Source organism: Polyergus mexicanus, unplaced genomic scaffold (genome assembly GCF_030449975.1).
Source record: "Polyergus mexicanus isolate NDT 795.1 unplaced genomic scaffold, iyPolMexi1.0 SCAF_14, whole genome shotgun sequence".
NCBI lineage: Eukaryota > Metazoa > Arthropoda > Insecta > Hymenoptera > Formicidae > Polyergus > Polyergus mexicanus.
The window spans coordinates 3,022,454-3,044,694 of record NW_027223334.1 but is presented as its reverse complement, the minus strand read 5'-3'; the positions used below and the strand labels follow the sequence as shown (position 1 = coordinate 3,044,694).

The 22,241-nt window shown below is 29.2% G+C and overlaps 1 protein-coding gene and 1 long non-coding RNA gene across 4 annotated transcripts in view; one reads left to right on the top strand and one right to left on the bottom strand.

The window, feature by feature from the left end:
* LOC138939185 (uncharacterized) overlaps positions 1–14,365 on the top strand; it is a 24,017-nt gene extending 9,652 nt beyond the window's left edge. Inside the window, exons 1-3 of one of the 2 annotated variants that reach the window (XR_011447815.1) lie at positions 11,175–11,593; positions 12,398–12,614; positions 13,534–14,365. This is a non-coding gene — a long non-coding RNA (uncharacterized lncRNA). Of the gene's footprint in view, positions 1–11,174; positions 11,594–12,397; positions 12,615–13,533 lie in introns of those variants that run through there. The other variant, XR_011447814.1, reaches the window with a different exon arrangement.
* LOC138939183 (G-protein coupled receptor Mth2) lies at positions 1,288–22,241 on the bottom strand. Of its 2 annotated transcripts, none has more exons than XM_070306786.1 (7): positions 22,147–22,241; positions 13,578–14,217; positions 11,255–12,274; positions 8,812–8,890; positions 5,603–5,787; positions 4,465–4,630; positions 1,288–3,332 (listed from the first exon to the last, which is right to left on the bottom strand). In XM_070306786.1, the coding sequence occupies exons 1-7, from the start codon at positions 22,165–22,167 to the stop codon at positions 2,963–2,965; spliced, it is 2,481 nt and encodes an 826-aa protein (XP_070162887.1). In that variant the 5' UTR covers positions 22,168–22,241; the 3' UTR covers positions 1,288–2,962. The 2 variants fall into 2 exon arrangements, with proteins under 2 accessions (XP_070162887.1, XP_070162886.1); XM_070306785.1 differs by lacking the exon at positions 22,147–22,241 and adding an exon at positions 16,904–17,247.

The window sequence follows — 22,241 nt, the reverse complement described above, 5'->3', positions numbered from 1 at the left end:
CGGTGAACAAACGAACTAGCGGCTGAATACTATCTTTTTGTAAAGTTTTTGGAATATTGCGTGCAGTAATATTTCTCATGAAATATTAAATAAATAATAAGTTTGGATATATGAAAATGTGCATATCAAATTCAATTATTAATATTACACGATATTTCATAGTTTTGTAATATTTTCAGCATACGCGAAAAGTGAAATTTTAGCGCGTAAGGTTGCTGAGATATTGAAATAAGGTTCCATTAATCTCCCGATAATATTATAAAGTAAGGTTTTATTGTAAGAATAGTGGTATATACCAGTAACATGATTAATCAAATGTGTAAGTTTGTAATCTCCCTATAATCTTACTGCAATGTTCGGTGCTGTGAGGGTAATTGGCTATTTCCGTTCATCTAACTTTAACCCAAGAGGGGTTAATTTTACTCTAAAAATTTTGCCAAAAAATACGCCTGTTTCGTTTTCGGTAGGTCAGTGTGTATATAAAAGGTACGCATGTTAGTGTTGTCTAAAATTGAAGCTAAATTTAAAATTTAAAATTGTTTATAGCATTTTTATCAAAATAATGTTATTAAATGTACAATATTATATATATATATATTAAAGTAAAATTTATATGTACAGGATCTATAAAGTTTGTCCCATCTCTTATATTTCGGAAATGGCTCAAAATTATGAAAAACCGCGAAATATGTGTTCGATCATTTTGAGGGGCTACTATTTTAAGAGGGCTGGGGTAGTTGTTTCCCCAAGGGAGATACCAACTAAAAAATCTCAGATGGAATCCCCTATATTGTAGTATATTGTTTGAAAGGACACAAAAAGAAAATTTTTGGCGCAAACTGATGATTGCATACGTTGATCCGTTTGGGAGTTATTTAGGGTTAAAATTTGAAAAAGCCAATTTTCAAAAAATTGTTACTCCCATTTGCAAAATCCTAAAAAAACCTTCGAGATGTGAAAGTGTTCAGATTTGACCTTAGTTTTTTTAAAGGATACGCAAAAAATTGTTAAATTCAAGATGACGCCAAATTTGGTACACTCTCTTGGGGAGACAACTCTTCCAATCCCCTTCAAAGAGTAGACTCTCGAAATGATCGAACACATATCTCATGGTTTTTCATAATATTGAGCCGTTTTCGAAATATAGGGATGAGGACAGACTTTATAGATATCCTGTATAAATCTATAGCATATGGCAGTCGATATATATATCACAATACATAATACACACACAATATGCTTTTATTACTTTATTAAAAATAACAATAAATGGAGAGAGAGGGGGGGGGAGAGAGAGAGAGAGAGAGAGAGAGAGAGAGAGAGAGAGAGAGAGAGAGAGAGAGAGAGAGAGAGAGAGAGAGAGAGAGAGAGAGAGCAGGCGAGCATGTATTTGCCTTTACAGAATATAAGCTAAACTTTCTTATTATTAGAGAAAGACCAGGGTTGGGAAAGTTACTTTATAAAAATAACTCGTTACCGTTATTGTTCTTTTTTCTAAAAAAATAACTCGTTACCGTTACCGTTACTCAAAAAATAACGAGTCGTTACAATTTCCGTTAGTTTTTTTATATATAACACTAACTTGGCATACAATTTTTTTAAATACAAGATCAAATTAAACACTAAAAATTTTTAAATATTGTCTTACAAGGAAACAAGATACCAAAATAAGCTTCCAATAGTTTTCATGTAATGCTGCGTTCCAACACTCTTATCAATATGTTCCTTCGTATGAAAATTTTATCGAGTAAATTTGAAAAAAGTAACGATAAAAATAACTGTTACATTCGTTACTCGTTACCGAAAAATGTAACAAAGTTACTTTATAACGCCGTTACCGTTACAGTTACCGACAAAAAATAACTGTACCGGTAATGACGTTACAAGTAACGCGTTATTTCCCAACCCTGAGAAAGACATATGGAAATATTCCTCTTAGATCAGTTTTAGCACGGTATATATTCGTACTTTTGGTTCATACTGTGCTTATATATATTTTACTGTCAAATACAATTCATGAAGCATAATGAATATCTGTACTATATTTGATTGCATTACTTCACGTGTTCAAATATTTCCGTCATCAAGTGTACAAAATATTGAACTGCATAAAGATAGCATTGAACGAAAAAAATATTATTTTTGAGACGTAATAGGATACGTTTATGTGATAAGATGATTTTAAATATTCGTGTTTATAGATATGTTGGAAAAATCGATCATATTAATATATTCAAGCAATTTTAAGAAATATGTCTAATTTTCTTTCTTCAGGTACAATTTTGATTCGTTGCTCCAAAAATATATTCTTTTTTTTCTTCAATGGAAATATGTTTTATATATCAGCTGAATATTTGAAACAGTAAATTAAAAAAAATCATTGATTTGGCATAGATACAATAATAAATTATTCAGAAATTTATCGTAAGCATAAAACTAAAAGCCACAAATAAAATTGAGTAATTTGACGATAATATAGTCACACTAATATTACAAAAAGTATGTGACATATGCGCGCACGCGAGTTTGCTGTTACAATCTTTAATACAATAATGATAGTTCATGTTTTTATCTAATGTAACAATAATTTAATTATACAAATTTCTTCAATTTTAAAAAACATTATAAATAAAGTTGAGTATATAATATTATGCCATGCTGGTAATGCTATAAAAGAATTAAAAAAAAATAATATTTTATAAATTGTAAAAAAGAGTGAAAGAAAGATTTAAAAATGTATTTTTAAATAAAAAACATCAACGAGAACAAGGAGAGAAATGAAAAGAAAAAGACAAGCATTATTATGTGAAAATTTATGATTAAACCATTTCCGTGTTCTAAATAAAGAGATCAATGCTTAACAATGTAAAATTAATCTTCGGTTGGAGAATTAAGTTATGGTACAGATAACTGCTAAATTAATCATTGATTTTTGATCTATAATAAAAGACGCGTTGTAGCATTAAGGGTCGGCTTCATCAGATGAATTCTTTGCACAGTTCGCTTGTGCGTAAGAACTGATCTTCTCCTGCAGGGGTATCATCCCTGACGTAGTAGTGCAGGTGCGTGAAGCTGACAAACTATGACAACCACTGCGCGTTGAGTTTCTAGAAAATATACCGCGATCCTGGCAACCAAATCGCTTTAGCAGCAGGCGTTTGATCTTCTCCTTCCATACAAAAATAATGAAAATAATGAGACCTTGCAGAGTATTTGTCAAATCGGTGAGATACCAGATGTATGTCGGCGCACTCTTATCGAACAGCCATGACACTATTTCCATAGACCAATTTATGCCCATCACGATAAACAGCTTCAAATACAGATTGAACCTACGAATGAATGTTTTTGTTTCTATATTTTTTTTTGCTTATGACGATTTATTACTATAAACTAAACATTATTATATGCCTAGAATATATAAAATACATATTTCTAATTGTGTAAGATCACTAAAAACCGGATCAAATCGTAAGATTTTGCTACGGCTAAAAACATTCGAAACAATTGATTTGTATATCAATAAAGACAAAATCAATGAAGATAAGAATTTCGAAAAATTGTGATTATCTTATTTTTAGATATTCTTAAATAACATAATAAATTGATCAAATCTCAATTCCAAAAAATAATAGGACTATGAATGCAACTTAAATATTTCTCATTCTTTTAGCAATCAAATTAATAATTAATTTTGTGACACAATTAATTTTAATTAACTTAATTACGAGTAGATTAAAAATATATGTTTCATATGCAGCCTTTTACTATTCCTAAGAAAATGAATCCACAAGAATTTCAAGCTCAACAGACATTAAGAAACAAAATTAATTTAAAAATACAACACTATATACAAAAATAACGCATTTTCATTTTTAATTATATTATTGATTTAAAGAATTATATCTCAGACAAATCTCTATTCAATTTTTACTGTTTACTCTTTCTTAATCTTTTCTTTTAATACTCTTTAATGTTTAATATTATATAAATAATCCGATTATGACAAATACAAGATAATAAAAAAGGGAGTTTTCGGTGTATTTTAATTAATCCATAATATCTCGATCACAAGACTTTGCTTCTAACGTTATAATTAAATATAGTTGCAATGAGGATATAGGAGTCTTAAGAAATATGGTTTCTGTTTTTACTAAATAGAAGCATCCATTTTTTAGTTTTATTCGTTTTAATATTATAGTTTATCATCTTTTCGAGAATAGCAGATGCTCTCAAGGAATCCCGCTCACGCGATCGGAACGGCAGTGACGTGTTTGTTTTTACAAAAGATTTCGCAATTATGAAAACAAACCGCCGCATGGGAAATTTCCTTCTAAAAATAATCATCTTGGGAACGATTGACATTATACAAAGCCGTTTGCAAACGGATATATTGAAATACATATCTCGTTATCCAGACAAATTATCAGTAATAGCAATGTGCAAAAAGACTTTACTACAAACCATTGTTTATTATCATCATGACGCCGGCTCTCCGAACTTCTCAGATGAAGGGCTGTGTCTTTTTTATGGCGCACAATTTTCAATGCTGTAGAGATGAATAAGCAAATGTTGCAGAAAACAGTGATACCCATGGGTCCGTAAAAGTATAGCGCTCTCGCTGCGTCCGCTAAAATAGGAAAAAAAATCATAATATTACATCTAAAGATGTAAATAGAAAAAAACTAATAGTTTTTATTTTTTTAGTTTTATAAAATACGACTTTTCTCTGAAAAAAACAAGCCTTGTTTTTTCGAAATTTCATTTTTCACAGACATGTATAATATTTAACATCTTTGATTATTGCAAGTTGATTTTTTTTTCATTATTTTTGGTTTTTTATATAATGGATTTTAACTACCACTATTTTAAATGTATATTACATTCAAATTGGCTATATAGTTATATATATGTATATGTAATTACTATTTTTAATTAGGTAAATTCTTAAAAAAAATCAAAATTGAACTTGAATGAATTGTATTTATTGTCAATACAAAAATAGTTTGTAATTTTTAAAAATATATTTTATAATTACTATTTTAATATAATAAAAAAGTTAGAGTTCTTATATTTTTAATTTATTTTTTTCCAAAAGTGTTTTAATGAATTAATGAGATTTTTGCAAATAAAATAATATCAAACATGATATCATTTCGATAATTTTCAGTTGGATGCATCATTGTTATGCATCTAACTGAAAATTAACCGAATCATGTCGTATTTGATATAAGTTGCCACACAAGTCTCATTAATCTATAAAAATTATTTTTGAAAGGAGATAAATTAAAAATATAAAAACTTTAGTTTTTTTCATATTAATAGAAGAAAATATGAAAAAATAATATATTAAAAAAATAAAAAATAAATAAATTTTTTTTTTTTTTGTAAGGAAGAGAAAACTTTTTTTTCAACGTTTTTTTCTACTAGAAAAAAAAATAGTTTTGTTACATCTTTAATTGCATTACATTTTATAAATGTACACAATATAGATGTATAGGTTACCTAATATATTTTTAATTTTAACAAAGATTTAATCATATCGTTTTAATGAAATATGCCATTATTAATAAAGTTATCTCTATCGATGATATCCACTTACTATTGTACCAACATCTCACGACTCCGAATTCTGGTCGGATGAAGTTTTTTGGCACGCTGGGAACGAAATCCATGATGGCACATATAATAGTGAGGATGGAGGCGCTTCCCCACGCGTAGATCGAATACATTATAAACTTCTTTTTCTCTCGTTGTTTCACGCTTCCTTGTAACGAGCGGAATCCTCTAATGAAAATACAGTTTATATATTATATTTAGCCAATAATAAGTAGGACAAAATTCACAATGTAAATGTACAAGAAATTACGGTTAGATGATACGAATTTTTTTTACAACTTTTTTTGTTTAAATTAATCTATAAACATAGTAGATATTGCAAAAATATCTTTCGATTTTTTACAGCATAAATTTGTTTTTTCAAGAAAAATTGTAATTTATTTTTTCACATTAATAAAGTATCAGAAGGCGACACTTGTAACAATTAATCCCGAACGCGAGGTTAGTTCTTATGATATCTGGGATAAATTTTAATATATTGTATATAAATACTTTCAAAAATTAGTTAGGTAAACCAATAGAAAGAAAAGTATACTAAAGATAATTTTTTATTGATCTAAATAAAAAACAATTTTTTAAAACTTTTAAGTAGTTAAAAAATCTGTCATACCAATCGTGTCGCTAATATTAGATTATATTACACTGTGAAATGCATGATTTATTTTCTTGTTACATAAACTAGCAATAACAACTTATCCCGTTCATCCATCCCTATATTGTTATATTTAATAATTGAGATTATAAATGAAAAAAGAGCGATTGGCTTTCAAGAAATCAATGTAAATGGAATTGTAAGTGGATTTGTGTGTGTGTGTGTGTGTGTGTGTGTGTGTGCGTGTGTGCGCGTGTGTGCGTGTGCGCGCGCGCGCGTGTGTATGTGTGTAAGTGGAATTTATATATGGAAATTATAACAATTTATGAAATTATTAAAACTTTCAAGTGAAATTACAAATTTAAATAATCTAGCTAGTAAGTACCATATCCGCGTCTGGCTCTTACTAATTCGGGATTATTTAAATTGGAAATTGTAAGTTATGAAAATTTCTAAGTTCTTAAAAGAACATTACAAATTTTCATATAACGGACAGATTTAGAAATATAACAGTAATTTTTTCAAATTTCGGGTATAGAAAGTGATAAATGTTATTTATCTTAGAAAATGTTATGCGTCACAAAAAAAGTTATTAATTTATTAATATTACATTTACAATATTTTAAATCTTAAAACAGTATTGCTGTCATTCAAGAAAAAATTGAATTTAACAACTTGTGTCAATCAATATTTTTTTAAACAATTATTTGTTTTTTTTGGCACTAATTAATTTGTCTTATTATTCTGTACATAGAAGTATTACGGTAAAATTATCGAAAACTGAATATTTTACGAAACATTTTATTTTTTATATCAAAATATGTCAGATTAAAATATAAAATAACTTAAAAAGTACTTAATGAAAAAATACTTTATTATAGTGTTTTGGAAAGCTCTCGATGTCAGCTACAAGAATACTAAATAAAAATGGGGGTTTCTATTTAAGATTTTAAAGTTGACCTTCATATGACCTTGAAATGATTTTCCCAGGTCAAATCATTGTCACCATCTTATGGCCACCTTGAAGCCACACAACTTTTGTTTGAAACATTTTTCAATTTAACGCAGTGTTTTTGAGATATTTGAGTGGGTCCTTTAAAATGGGACACCCTATATATATATATATATATATGTACGTGTATATATATATACATATTATAAAAAATCAACAAAAAATTATATTATTAAACATATATATTATTAATAGAAATTTCTATGAACTATATTAAATATATAAATTTTAATTTTATATATATATTACAAACCATTTTAAGATAATAATTTCCTTAAAAAATTGTATTTTTGTTTCATTATTAATTAAATCGTATGTGTGTGTGCGTGTATGTGTATTGTCTCCAACTTTATTAATATCTTATATTTTTTTTATTAAATTTATTATGACCTTTATAAATATTTGTTTTGTGTATGTGTTCCGTATATTTTCTATAAAGATGGACATGCGTATTTATAAGTATGTATAAGGGCAACACGTGACATCACTATACATATGATGTGTGCATGCAATAAAGAAGGAAATTAATTCAATTCTGAGTATACGGTCGCGCGCATGACACTCTTGCCGTAATTGATTACAAGAGAACGTACAGCATACGCACATAGATAGTCGTCACACCCTCGTAACAACGTGACGACTGTAGGCTTGGCGACAACAGATCATCCGCATAATACGGAAACAGTAAATAGTGACACGAAATCGCCACGTGATGAAATTTCATTGACACGCAAAAGATAAAAAATTACTTCGTGGTATCATCCTGCGTGAATAAAGAAAAAAAATGAAAGAGCGGAAAACAAATGTAGAAACGTATGCGTATAGATCGCAGGCACAATCAAAAACATATGTATTATATTATGTACTATATTATGTGTATGTAATGTATGTGATAACACATTGTTAAATTGATTACTTATATGTTCTAATCTTTTCCTAATTTTATTTAGAAGATATATTATTTTCTTTTTTTAGATACGTTTTGAATCACGTTAAAATATATAAGAGAATATATAAGATTACGTTAGAATAGAATATAAGATTAACAAAATATATTATAATATTATTTGACTACAGCAGTGAACTTACGCTCTCTTGCATGTGTCGATGTTTAGGGCTATATTCTACTGATATTTTCCGAGCACCAAATATATTGCCTGATTGGAATGGCTTCTTGGACCGACGTCCGACCGCGAACGAGATCAAAATTAACTCGACTGTGTTTGCGCCATATACGCGCGTCAGTCACGTACCGGATATTAATTTGCGTCCTGTCGCTATCAATTTCCTCCCTATGTTTATCAATTATCAAATTTCTTTGCTATATAAGCGCCGGATCAAGTGGCGTTTGTAAAAATATTTGACGAATCAATTAACCCATTTTAATCTACAACTCGATCTAGGAACGTTTTATCTTTGGTAAACCGTAATTAATGTCTCGATTATAATTACGTAAACATATATCAAATATAAATAGTTGATTATAATAAAAATGGTAATCCAAATGATCATCCTCAAGATATACTAATTCGATTCAACTATAGCACATTTTCAAAACAAAATATATTTTTTATATTCAGCAACTTACCCAAATGTCCACCAAATGTCGAAACACATCACATTTAGCCAGAAAAAGCTTGCCAAAAATGAGAAGTGGATGACGAAGGCTGAAACAGATAAATAATCAGCGTTTTAACCTCTAAGTATTAAATATTCAGTGCAAAAAAAAGTTATTAAGTATTCAGCATAAAAAAAAATAGGAAAAGTGATATCTCTCTTGCACGTGTTTGAAAAAAAATTTTTGTTATTTTTGGTTAAACTATTGTTATTTTATTTATTCATTATTATATAAAAATTAAATGTTAGATGTTTATTTTGTTTCTCTCAAAGTTTTTTTTATTAATATTAATAAATTTCTTCAATAAATTTTAATTATTTTTAATTATCTTTTTTTTCACAAGCAATTAATTTTATTGTTTGAAATACCAAAGTTCCCCAATTGTTTATAAATACCATGTAAAAAACTTTCTTTACACTTAAATATTTCCTATCCCAGATAGCCAAGTCTGTTCGAACAGATTTTGCCAAACGTCTGCTACAAATTTTTGTCAGTAAAAAGATTCCAGATTGTATACAAAGTCTGTTATATCAGATAATGATAGCAGAATATCAGCAGGAATGTTACAAAACCTGCTGACATAATTTGACAGCAGATCAGTAGCAGAAACTGAGCAAAATTTGCATAGAATTATTATAGCAGATAGCCAGCAGAAACCAAGCAGGATCTGCACAACGCAATTTGATGTCGAATTGATAGCAGAAATCGAGCAGGATCTGCGCGCGCGCAATCTGACGGCAGATTGGCAGCAGAAATCGAGCAGAATCTGCTAATATGACTTGACATCAGATTGTCGGCAGAAATCGAGCAAGATCTGCGCGCGCGCAATCTGATGGCAAATCGGCAATAGAAATCAAACAGAATCTGCAGCTTTTAGCATTCATATAATTTATTGAGATAGTATAGTTTATTCGCTTACAGCTATACGGCGCACTATTCACTTTCTATATCCGGCGCGTATTCAAGTTCTTGTCACGAGCGTATATAATGCCTGCAAAATGCGGCTAATAACATCGTAATTATTTCTATCAATTTAATTTCTGATATGACTCCCGTACCGGGAATTCAGATATTTAACTGATTTTTAGAAAATCAGACAGATCAATATCCGATTTTCACTTATTTGGAAAGAAATTATCCAAATAAGTGAAAATCGTTCGTTATTATATGTATTTAAGATATAAAATAGAAATTAACTTCCATATAAATAAAATATTTTAATTTTGATTTAATTTCATAAATTAATTATTCAAATTTTCATATATATATTATATTAATACATATTATTAAAGCCAGGATACCTGGCTTTCAACAATTTGCTGATGAATGTTTGAATTTGCGAGGTGGTTTATCTTCGGTAATTTTAATTTAATGTATTGCGAATGTTTATGAATTTACTAAGTAATCTATCTTCCGGTTAATTTTTATTTTAATTTAATGTGTTGCGCTGAAGATGGCTAAAAGATTAGCCGAAACGTCCGCTTTGCGTTTATTTATGTAACGTGAGTTTCTTTAATATACTTTTTTGCGCCTTTATAACTGCGCCTGGCTCTTATTGCCAATATATCCCTTTAATAGATTACATATTATTAATATTATAAATTTATGTTATTAATACAAACGTCAGAAAATGACATCCCGTGAATGTGACATATCAACTATTGACGTCATTTTTGAATCTTATGAGACCTAACTTTAGGATTAACTCTAATTGGTTATTTTGTGACCAAAATTTACTGTCATTTTGCTACTTGGACTCAAGACCCTTTAAATGTTTAAATCCATTTAAATGTACCATTTTATATAAATGTCTAGAAATTGCTCGATTTCTGCTGTCAATCTGCCGTCAGATTGCGCGCAGGCTCTGCGTGATTTCTGGTGCCAATCTGCTCACATTGCCTGTCAGCAGGCTCTGTCGACAAAACCTGAGCTTAATGTGATCACAGATGGCTATGGTTTTGGCATGAAATTCTGATTAAATTTGCTGCCAATCTGCGCGCATGCTGCTAGCATTTTGCTATCTGGGGGTATATAATATAAAGTTATTTTAATTTTGTATTTTTTTTGTATTATATAATAGATAACTCAATTTTCATTATAACTGATTGTATATATTAATTTTATATCAATTCTTGTTACATTAAAGCATAATTTCCGGAAAATTTGGGTAACAAAAAGAAAGATATTTATCCAAATAAATTCAAGTTGATTATATATATGTCATAAGATGCACCTCAAAAATTTAAATTCTACCCACTATTAATTATCCGTTAATTTTTAAGGTTTCAATAATTTATGCAGTTATTATATCAAAGAGCAACAGAAAGAGAAAATAATTATCAAACGAGTATATATCGATAAGTATGCTTAAATGTATTATATTATATTGTTATATAATTTGGGTATGCTGTACCCAGTATAATGCAGACGGAATACGCTATAGCATTTGGTTGGGTTAGCTGGAGCATCACGAGGACTGTATAGGCGACGAACAACGATCCAACATATCCGCGGAGCGTGTACCCGTGCATGCTCATTAGTTCTGGCAGTATAGAGTACACCACAAATGTCGCCAATAGAAACGGCAGGGATACTATAAGGCCCACGGGTGTACCGAGTGGATGATTTACATCAGATATCTCGTTATCAGAGGTCTCGTTCATGGTCCCGAAACAGACGGTCACATCAAACTTATCCCGATGTACGACGGCGAGGCAATAGGATGTCGATGGAATGAAATCCACGTAATGCGGTTGGTACAAAGAGCCATTGGTGAGAAACATATACTCATCGTTCGGATGCTCGGGATCGTCGGGATTAAGTAAAAAACGTCCAGTCTGCTGACATGGATCGTAGACGACCAGTTGAAATAGTTCATCCAATTTTTTACCTTCTTTCTGTAGCGAATCGCTCGTTATGTAACTATATACATCTGGAAAAGGATAATTACCTTTTCCAGCGATGCATTTCTCTTCAATCAAACGATCGCCGAGGGGGCAACAGAGTGGAATGCAGATAATATTATCGCAAATTTCATATGAAAAAATGTTGTTTTTCTTGTCGTTTTTATTGGTTTTTTTATGGAATTCATATAATGTTAAGTTGCCTTTATTTTCGATTTGTGTCAGGTTTCCACGAAGTTCATACGACATAAAACTGTTCTTGTCTTCGATCTTAGTAGAGTTCACGTCAAGCTCCATCAGCATTTGATTGCTTTTTTTATGATCCTTTATGGAATGCGGGCGAAATTCATATTGCGTCGAATTATCATTTTCGTGGTAGTTAGTTGAGTTAGTATCAGATTTATATTGCACATTGTCGTTATCCTTGATGAAGTTTTCGCTCAAATTATGTTGCAACAATTCCACTTTATCTCCATGATTTCTTGTAGAATTCGTGTAAAACGTATCGCTTGTGGAATTCTGTCGAAGTTCTAAGGATGAAACGATGAGTAAAAACGTGCCACACCAAAACGCGAAACTTTGTTTATACATCGTCAATTTATTGGTGCATCAGAATTTACTAATATTTTAATTTCGACTTGCTTTTTTTACAGCCTTATCAGATGTCCAACAACTGCAGTGATATCACAGACTACGGAAACGAGAATACGTAATATAGTCAGTCTGCAATGCCTTGACTGCAGCAGGAACACTTTTATTCCAGTAAAGGACAAACCTACTGACAAATGCGCGAGTGCATGCTAAAAAGATCACTCCGATAAGAAGCCATCTCGTTAAGATAGATCGGCCGAAAATGATAATGGGATGACGGTAGGGAGACGTTAATTTCTTTGAGTCTCATAATCTGATTTGCGAGAGGTATGATTTGGAAAATGGTACAATGTAAATGTTTGTTTTCACTTGTTTTCGCAATTCGTTTTATAGTAGCCGAGATAAGTTATTGGCTTGAATTCCATGAACATTTTTCTTATATTCTGTTTTGGTATATTTAAAAAAATTCTGAGAGAAGAATAATTTAAAATAATTAATTTAATATAAGTAAATCAATCAGGTTTAGCCATATAATTTCAATTATCATTATTATCATTATATAGATTTTTAATTTTGTGCGAATATTTGAAAAATTTTATATTAAATTAAGCCATATTAAGCCATTATTTTCTATGTTAGTTGAATAAAAAAAGCAAGCAATTACACATTAAGTGCAAATGTTGAAGCAGAATAATGAAAAGAAGCGAGCTAAGAAAAAGTATACTCCAATAACGCATTCTAATTATGTAATTAATTATATAATCCAAGCATATTTGTCTTTTGAGAGTCATTCTTCAAGTATTCTGCTTATACTTATTATACGAAGAATATTAGAAGAATCGTGAACTTTACATACATCATAAACTATAAATAAATTGTAGCGCTATAACAAACATATAATTTTTTTAAATGTCACTACTTATGTGTGCAGAAAAGTAGAGAGATGTTGCGAGAACTTATTTAGAAAGTTGGCGCGCGTTTATATTAAATACTCTTTCCTTAATCCGCGCAATATTTCTAAAAGCACATTTCATTCAATGACACTATCTCTAGGATACGCTATGCATAATATAAAATAATTCGAGACAAGAAAAGCCATCAAAATTCAAGAATCGATAAAAACGACGTTTAATACAGTCGGAGATTTTCGTCGTATAGTCTCATCTCAAAATAACATGATTCTTTTTTGTTAATACAGCAACACAAGTTAAGAAGAAAAGTCACATCATTCTGTGGATATACCGAGTGTGATGCAGATATCGGTTAGGATTTGCTCCTGCGGTGTCAGTTGAAGCATTCCCACTATACTGTACGCCATTGCCAGACAACCAACGTATCCGCGCAACGTTAGACCATGCAAGTTTTTCAGGTCAGGCAATAACCAGTAGATGATGTATGTGGCGGCTAGAAACGGCACGGACACGAGCATTCCGAAGGAGTATACAATTCCACCGCTGTCGTCATCCTCAATTGCGTACGTCTCCTCGCAGAAAAACACCAAGTACTCCTGATACTCGTAGCCTTTCACCCGCGCTAAGCAGTATTGATGGTAGTCGAGGATGCGCTCCTCCAGCTCTTCAGCCAGAGGTCGTAATATAGAGCCATTCGACATGAGATACCATTTCTCGTCCATGTAAACGTACGGATTCAAAGGATACCGATTCCTGCCGGCGCATGGATTCCATACCACAAAATTAAAGTACTCGTCGCTCGTAGTGATATTTGTCAGTTCAAGATTGGTCTCGTAAATCGCCGGTAATTGAACCACTTCCGTCCCATTCGTCGCTTCTTTCACGCAGTTGTCTCCGGTGAGGAAAGTATTAACGTGACAACATAGCGACACACGGGGCTTTCCGGAGCCGTCATCATGCTCGGTCGTCATCTAGGAAAAGGAGCCCGAAGGAATAATGAAGACAAATGAAGTAGCCCATAGTGGTAGTTGTGCAAAAAAAATTCAAAGTTAATTTTTAGATTTTTGTTGCAAAACATTGCTAAATATGTGTAATGCGTTATGCATAATAAAATCAATTATTAAAAACTGATTGTTATATCTTATATCGTAAAACAATTTTGTCTTATTGTTAGTTCACCATTACCATGTGAAATTTTAATTCTGATATTCTTCTAAAATAACTATCTATATCCGAAACATTATTCAACATTTTGATTCTTTACTGCATACTATACTTATACAATTAGAAGAAAAATGATTCCAAATTATATTATGTATTAAATTGATCGGAAATAAACAAATTAAGATAATGCTCGAAGTATGCAGGTCTATTCCATAACTTTTAATGCATATGTTATAACTGTAACACATTTTTTTACATAGATAGTTATTTAGGTAGAGTCCTATAAGGTATGCATTCAAAGTTACACAATAAATCTGCTGAAATTTATTAGTTATATATAATATCACACTTTTTTTTAACATTACTTTTGTTTTACATAATTTGAGTTTTATACACTTATGTTATGCAATTACATTTAAGATATTTTCACAATCGAGTTTAAGTTTCAAAAATAAGTCTTTCTAAAAATCTTGATTAATTATGACATAAATAGTTGGTAACCGTTTCTGATGTTATCATTATATTTAGAAAGTCACTATTCCAGAATTAATTGCAATTCAATAAGAAAAACACTTAACAAGAAAAAGAATAATTATTTTTATAATTTCTTTAACTGAATATGAATCCACCTTTCCAAAATCATTAATTTAAAAAAATTCTAGATTAAAGTTAAAGATGTGTAAAAAATGATTTTTTTAAAAGTAATTTATTATATTACAGCTATGGTGTTGATTTCTGTTTCAAATTAATTATATTGTTAGAACTATTGCCTGAGAAAAGTATTGTAAAATTTTTGTTGTAAATTTAAAGTTAATAAGGTTTTTATGATTAAATATTGAATTTATCACATTGCTTGAAAATCATGTTAAATTATTAAATCATTAAGATACAAATAATATAATCGATTATTTTCTAATTTATATTATATTTACATATACATAAGAATTTTTGATATTTCTGATTATAATTCCATGTTAAAATTAACAAATCCAATATGACAAATATATAATTTTTTTAAATTTTGATATAAATGCCATATTACGAATCTATCATTTTAAATGTATTTTTGACATTAAATTTCAGAAGACACAAAAATTCTTATGTACGTATAATTTAATTAAAAAATATTTAGTACCTATATCGTCTTTTGTAATCTTTAATAATTTAACTTAACTTTTTAACAATATAATTATATACTCTCCAATGTTATATATAATCATGAAAATATTATTAACTTCAATTTTCACAATATATCTTTTTTGAAATTTATAAATTGTAATAATATTTTTAGCACATCGCATATATATTATCATAACTGTAATATAGTAAATTAGTCAAATTAATTTCGGTAAATGTTTACATTAACTTACACCTCACGGATCGTTTTCATTTTTACATAAAGGGCACATTCCTAAGTAACACGCCCTTTTTTTTGTGGCGCTCTTTTCTGGTTCCAGAGACATGCAATTTTAAAGTTTCACAGTTTTAATGCTTTTTCTGTTATAAAATAAGAAAAAATAAAGTTTACGTTGTATTTGTGTAAAGTAGACGTGGAAAGTGGTTATTTACATTTTCGAGAACAAAGCTCCTTGAATTTTTTCATTTTCCACGCGAAGCGAGGAACGGTTCAAACCTATGTGTTTAGTTTTCTAATAGTAGAGTCCCCCCGCAGGGGGGAGGGGCGGAACATACTGTCTCCACGCATATATTTTTTGCGTAAATATAAAGTGGAAAGTTGTAAACTCATGTAAAACCTTACTTCGCATTAAAAAATATATACGTGGAGAGAGTGTATTCCGCCCCTCCCCCCCTACGGGGGGACTCCACTAGCACAAAATTAGACACATAGATTTGCGTTGAACCTCGCTTTGCATGGAATAGCAATTGTGAAAAATTATAATATACAATTTTTTATATCTTATTAAATATGATGTTTATTTTATAAATCATTTGTAAGAGGATATACATTTGCAAGAAAAAAACATAAACACGCAAGTAAGATATAGTGAAAAGATCATAGAAATAAATGTGAAAATTATGATATTGTACTTCATAATCGCATATCTCTAAAATCAGAAGAGAGTGCCACAAAATTCAAAGTGCGTGTTACTTAAGAATGTGCTCTTTATAATACAGTATATGTAAAAATGAAAACGATCCGTGAGGTATAAGTTAATGTAAACATTTATCTTAATTTCTTTTTACAAATTTAACTTCGAATTTCTAAAAATGTTTAAAAGAGCATTTTGAAGACCAGATTTGTATGCAACATCAAGAAATTATAAAATATAATTATTTTTATTCTTGTGTTTAAAAAAGTGATTTTTTATTATATCATATTATATCAATCACATTACTTGCAAACTATGTATAGACATTAATAGAATCATTATGATAGATAACACTTATACGTTAGCAAAGCGATGTGAATTGCCGTCGTTGATAAATTCTAAATATCCGATATAATGTGATCGGACTTGAAATTATCTCTACCTCCGAATAAACATGAGGGATGATAAAACTTCCCTCCAATGACTCCTCTGGCTCTTCCTCTGTTTGATCGCTTTCGAGAGCGGCCGCGATCAAAATCACGAGACAAACAAGGAACGAGGCCGTTCTCAGATGCCGTTCCATTCTATACTAATTAGTCAAACTGTTCTCAAATGGCAACTTGAAATAATTATCGTCACCGTCTCTTACAGCGTTATCGCCGTGCGGAAGCTTACTCACGAAAGCGGCGCAAGAAATGATGAAAGAGAAAAAGAGAGGAAGAAATTGCGATGACTCTCTCTAACCCACATATAATATTAATAAAATGTGTAGTTGATCTTGTTACTTATTGTTAGAGTAATTTTATTACATTCCGCTGTGTCGTTAGTACATGAACTGCTGAAATGAGTCAAAATAATAAAAAGTAATAAAAAAGCATGCTTAATTAATGTATATTTTAGTGTATTTTTTGAAAGGTAGCAGCATCTTTGGTCATAAAATAATTATTTATGAGAGACGTAAAGTCTCTAATCATAAAAATATGTATCAAAAAATGCAACACATTTGAATGATAAATAATCATATGTAGATACAATATTAAGAAACTGTTTAAAATTTAATCGTATAAATGCCAATAATTTATATGATATTTTTAAATGATCACTTGGTAATTTAAAAAATATTAATGTAAACTTTTAATGTAATCCCATTTTCCATGAAATGTTCATTATTTAAAGCTAAACATACATGTAAATAGATAAAATTATATGCGAATGAAAACATATCTACATACAATATTTATATACACATATATATTACATACACATACATATACATATTATATATAGTGACAAAGTAATAATATATAGTATTGCATAGCTAACAATTAGTATTTAATAATACATCGAAATTAATATGTACAATATAAGCACTTTGTTATCCGATTTTAATCAGTTTGTTGAATAAGCAAAAGAAAAACATCGTTACCTGTCATATATTGTTGCAAAAAAATATTTTATTATTATATATTGCTAATTTTCTACTTTGCTAATCTCTAATTAATGATCCAATTGGCCTGATTATTTCAAAAGGGAAGTGTATACCTAAAATTATATATTACGCCACTTTCTTTCGTTTTTTTTCAGTAAACTGTCGAAACAAAAAAAATCCATCCGGATAAAAAATAGCACTGTTATCAGTAACGACTAAAGACAATCTATAGTTATCTCACTGGATTTGATAAAACTGGCACTGTATTCGATTTTGCTGTGACTTCTCTTAGAATGGAGAAGACAAGAGCGTTCGAGAAACGCACATATTCACGCGAGCAATGAGGCGATACTATTAAACATTAAACGATGAGTCGTCTATAGCGTCGAAGAAACGGTTTATCTGCTGCGAGGCGGTATATACAGGGCGGTCCGCAAAAAATCTTCTTTTATCGAATAGCTTCACTAATTGAATAATTTTATTAATTTTTTCAACAGCAAAAGAAATTTAAATGTTTTTTTTTTTTGAGAAAACTGTAGAAACTGAGAATAGTCTTACAAAGCAGTTAGAGAAATAACGAAAGTTTTTTTTAGCTACATTAAATATATATGGAAAGATTTATCTCTCGAAAAGCAATACATCGATAGTACAAACGCAAAAGAATTCATATTCCTACAATAAATTTTATACATTATCTCTCTAGGCTTCAAAAGAGATACGCATATGTGATCTAAAATATTGAAAATACATTGAATATACCACTTCGCAAATGTTTTTATCCCACCCTGCAGATAATGATGGCCGATGCAAAAGCAGAAAATCTTATTATAGAAACCGGTTTGTGCACTCGTCACACGCACCTTTCATACGTACAAAAGGGGGGAGGGGGATCGTTAATATTTGTTTTATTAGAAATTGATAACAATGGCTCAAGTGATACCGATATACTTGACAACTTATATGACCTTCTCGGTTCACACTCGATAGAAGAAAGAACTCTCTCGATCACATTAAATTCTTCAAAATAACACGAAACATATATTAATTGTAAGAATCAAATCGTATTAGAAAGTGTAACATGTGGTTTTCATGTTATCGCTAGTCGCAGAGATATGGGAATCATGCGTCCAGAAAAACGCGCACACACATATGGTATGTAGTTGATTCATACGACATATTTATTTGTATTTTATATTGTATTAGTGAGTGGAACAAGGATAGCATAACACTAATATTACATGTAATATATATGTATAAACATACGCACATACATGCGCATATGCACAAAATTAGACACTAATATATAATAATAATTTAATTCATAAAAAAACTAAACTTCTAAACAAAAGATAAATCTAAAAATCAAAGTCTATAAAAAAATATAAAATATTTCTTCAAACAATTAATACTGAGTGAGAAGTTTGAAGGAACAAAATATTTTTTTAAGAATGTACGCGTTCTGTCAAATATAGAAAATATTAATAACAACTAAATATTATTCTTACAGAGTAATTGATTTACGTAAAACGCTTCCAATATTTTAGCAGCTTTAAAAATGAGCTATATTTTAATTTTGTTCGTTAATTGCTAGGCAAAATAAAGTGTAATATGTATACAGAGTATTAATGTATAATCACATTACTTGTGTGTAGTAATTAATTTTTCAATTAATGTATAATGTAATGTATAATGCTATCCAGCATTGGAAAATATGTAATATTTGAAAACCTATGTGGTTTGCTTTCTGTAAAGAAAAATATAGAGAGTATTAAATCTTTTGAAAACACTAAAGAGTGTATTAATTTTTTTGAAAGCATCATAGAGGCAGCTTAACCAATTTTCATAAAATTCAAGAACTTTTAGTTTAAATTAAATCATGTATAATAATTTTTATAAACTTTTGTGTATTAAATGAATTTGACTCAAAAATTAGTTATTACATCACGATTTTATTGCATAAGATTTATTTTTCACCATATTTATATATTTATATAGAAAACTAACAAACTAAGAGAACATATTTTTTATTTATAATTATATAATTAGGAAATTTAAAAAAAAAAGATTTTTTGCATTTTTTCTGTAAAGTTTTCTTTGATATGAAGATCCTAAATTATTATCAAAATTACTCTATACTATATCGATAATACGACATCAATATCTAAATATTGTATTTGTTTTATATATTTTAATATAAAAATATTTAGAAATATAAATTTTATGTATTGAATATTTTTGTGTGTGTTGTCATGTATTTAACTATATATTAGCATTAAAAAAAAATTGTAACTCAACACTTTGTGACTCGTTACTTTTCAAATAACAATTTACTCTTTAAAATCGATAACGTATTACTTTTTACAAAAAAACAATAACGGTGACAAGATACTTTTATAAAGTAATTTCCTCAACGCTGATTCTACTCTATTTATACATATATATAAATTTATTTGCATTTTTTGTGCAGAGATACACATTGATATTTTCTGTTAATATAGATTCAGATAATATTCTTAAAATTATCACTATGCACAAAAAATAAAATGATGCAAAATGAAATATAAATTTGATTAAAAAATTTATGTAATGACTTATGTAATGTAAATATATTTATATAAATTTATATAATGACTCAAAATAAAATGTATTTTGTGATACTTTGATTCTTTTTATAATACGGATTTATTTATTATATTAAATATGTTTGTATGTCACAAGATGCAATCATTAATCTTACCTGTATTGGTTATATTCTAAAATAATAATATCGCGAAATAATTATGTTGTAAATGCCGCTTAATCCGCATCATTAACGATGTTTCGGCTGTACTATAGTAGCAAAAAACTGTCAAAATGAAAAAAGTAAACATATTTCTTAGTGTAAAGTAAACATATTTATACTGTTTGAAAAATCAAAAAAATAAATCCAGATTATAAAAAGAATCAAAGTATCACAAAATAATATGGTTTTAACATCTTCGTAAAAGAAAATATTTGTAATTAATATTTTTCTTATTTTATGACAAAAACTTTTGATTGTGAATACCCCCTGAAATCAACAGCAAAAACAAAAAACAAGCTGAAAATTGTGCAAATTAGAAACTTGTATATTGCTTTTTCATCATTTTACTTCGCTCACAAATCTTAAGCTCTAATGCAAGCGGATTTTTCAATTTTAACTTCTTTATAGATGAAGTTTTATGAGCGAAATAGAAAAATAAAGAAGCAATGTACTATTTTATCATAAAATAGCTATCTAATCATGTAAAAGTATTTAGTCCGATATCTCAAAATTTACGAAAGTTAAAGCAACCAAATCCTTTTTTAGAAAAATTCGAAATTTTATAAAAGATAAACCTCTTCATCGATCATAGCCAACTTCAATACCAACCATCTTTTAATGATACTCTATCCATGTAAAAAAATTTAGCTTGATATCTCAAAATTTGCGAAAGTTAGAACAATCGCATCCTTTTGGTGCACATATGTACACACATACGGACATTTTTTAAAAACATGATTTTTCGATATTTTAGAACATTCTGAATACATTGGTCAAAATCCCCAAAAGAAATTTTTTCATAGAAACAAAACTTCCTTTATAAGGAAGCAAAAAATCGAGTAATTCGTAGAGAGAGAGAGAGAGAGAGAGAGAGAGAGAGAGAGAGAGAGAGAGAGAGAGAGAGAGAGAGAGAGAGAGAGAGAGAGAGAGAGAGAGAATATTTTTCTACAATTTTTAAGTAAACAATTTTTAAACGACTAAGTAAATCTAAATCAAATTTTACACAAATATTTGTTAGAGTTTTTTTAATATACATATATAAAAATTTTTATTTCGTTGGCTATGTTTTTTTCTTGTCAAATTCGTTAATAAGTGCTATAATACGCGATTTTCCATAAGAATCAATATTAACCGTAAACTTAAATAATTTCCAAGCCGTTAAAAGAATTGTGCTCAGGTTTTACACAGATACTCCGAAGAAATAGTAGTATAGTTTACGAAATTTTCATGCTTTTGTCAATGTTTTGACATATGACACATACATTCTAGTTCTCTTCATATTTAATTAAGTTCTAGTATATAATATATAAAACATAATTAATCTTAATTTGCAACCAAACGAGTTAAAAAGTAACAGAACTGCTAAAATATTTAAGGAAAAAAAAAGTAAGCAATCTCAATCATGATCAAGCGAATATCAAAATATTGACTCAAATTACGAACGAATTAGACCATCCGCAATATGGTTGCTTACCTGTAATGATGCATAACGCATATATAGAAGAGATATAAATGTAGTTAACCAAGAGCAGGAAAACGTAGGCAATAATTAAGCAGATGACGTAGCAC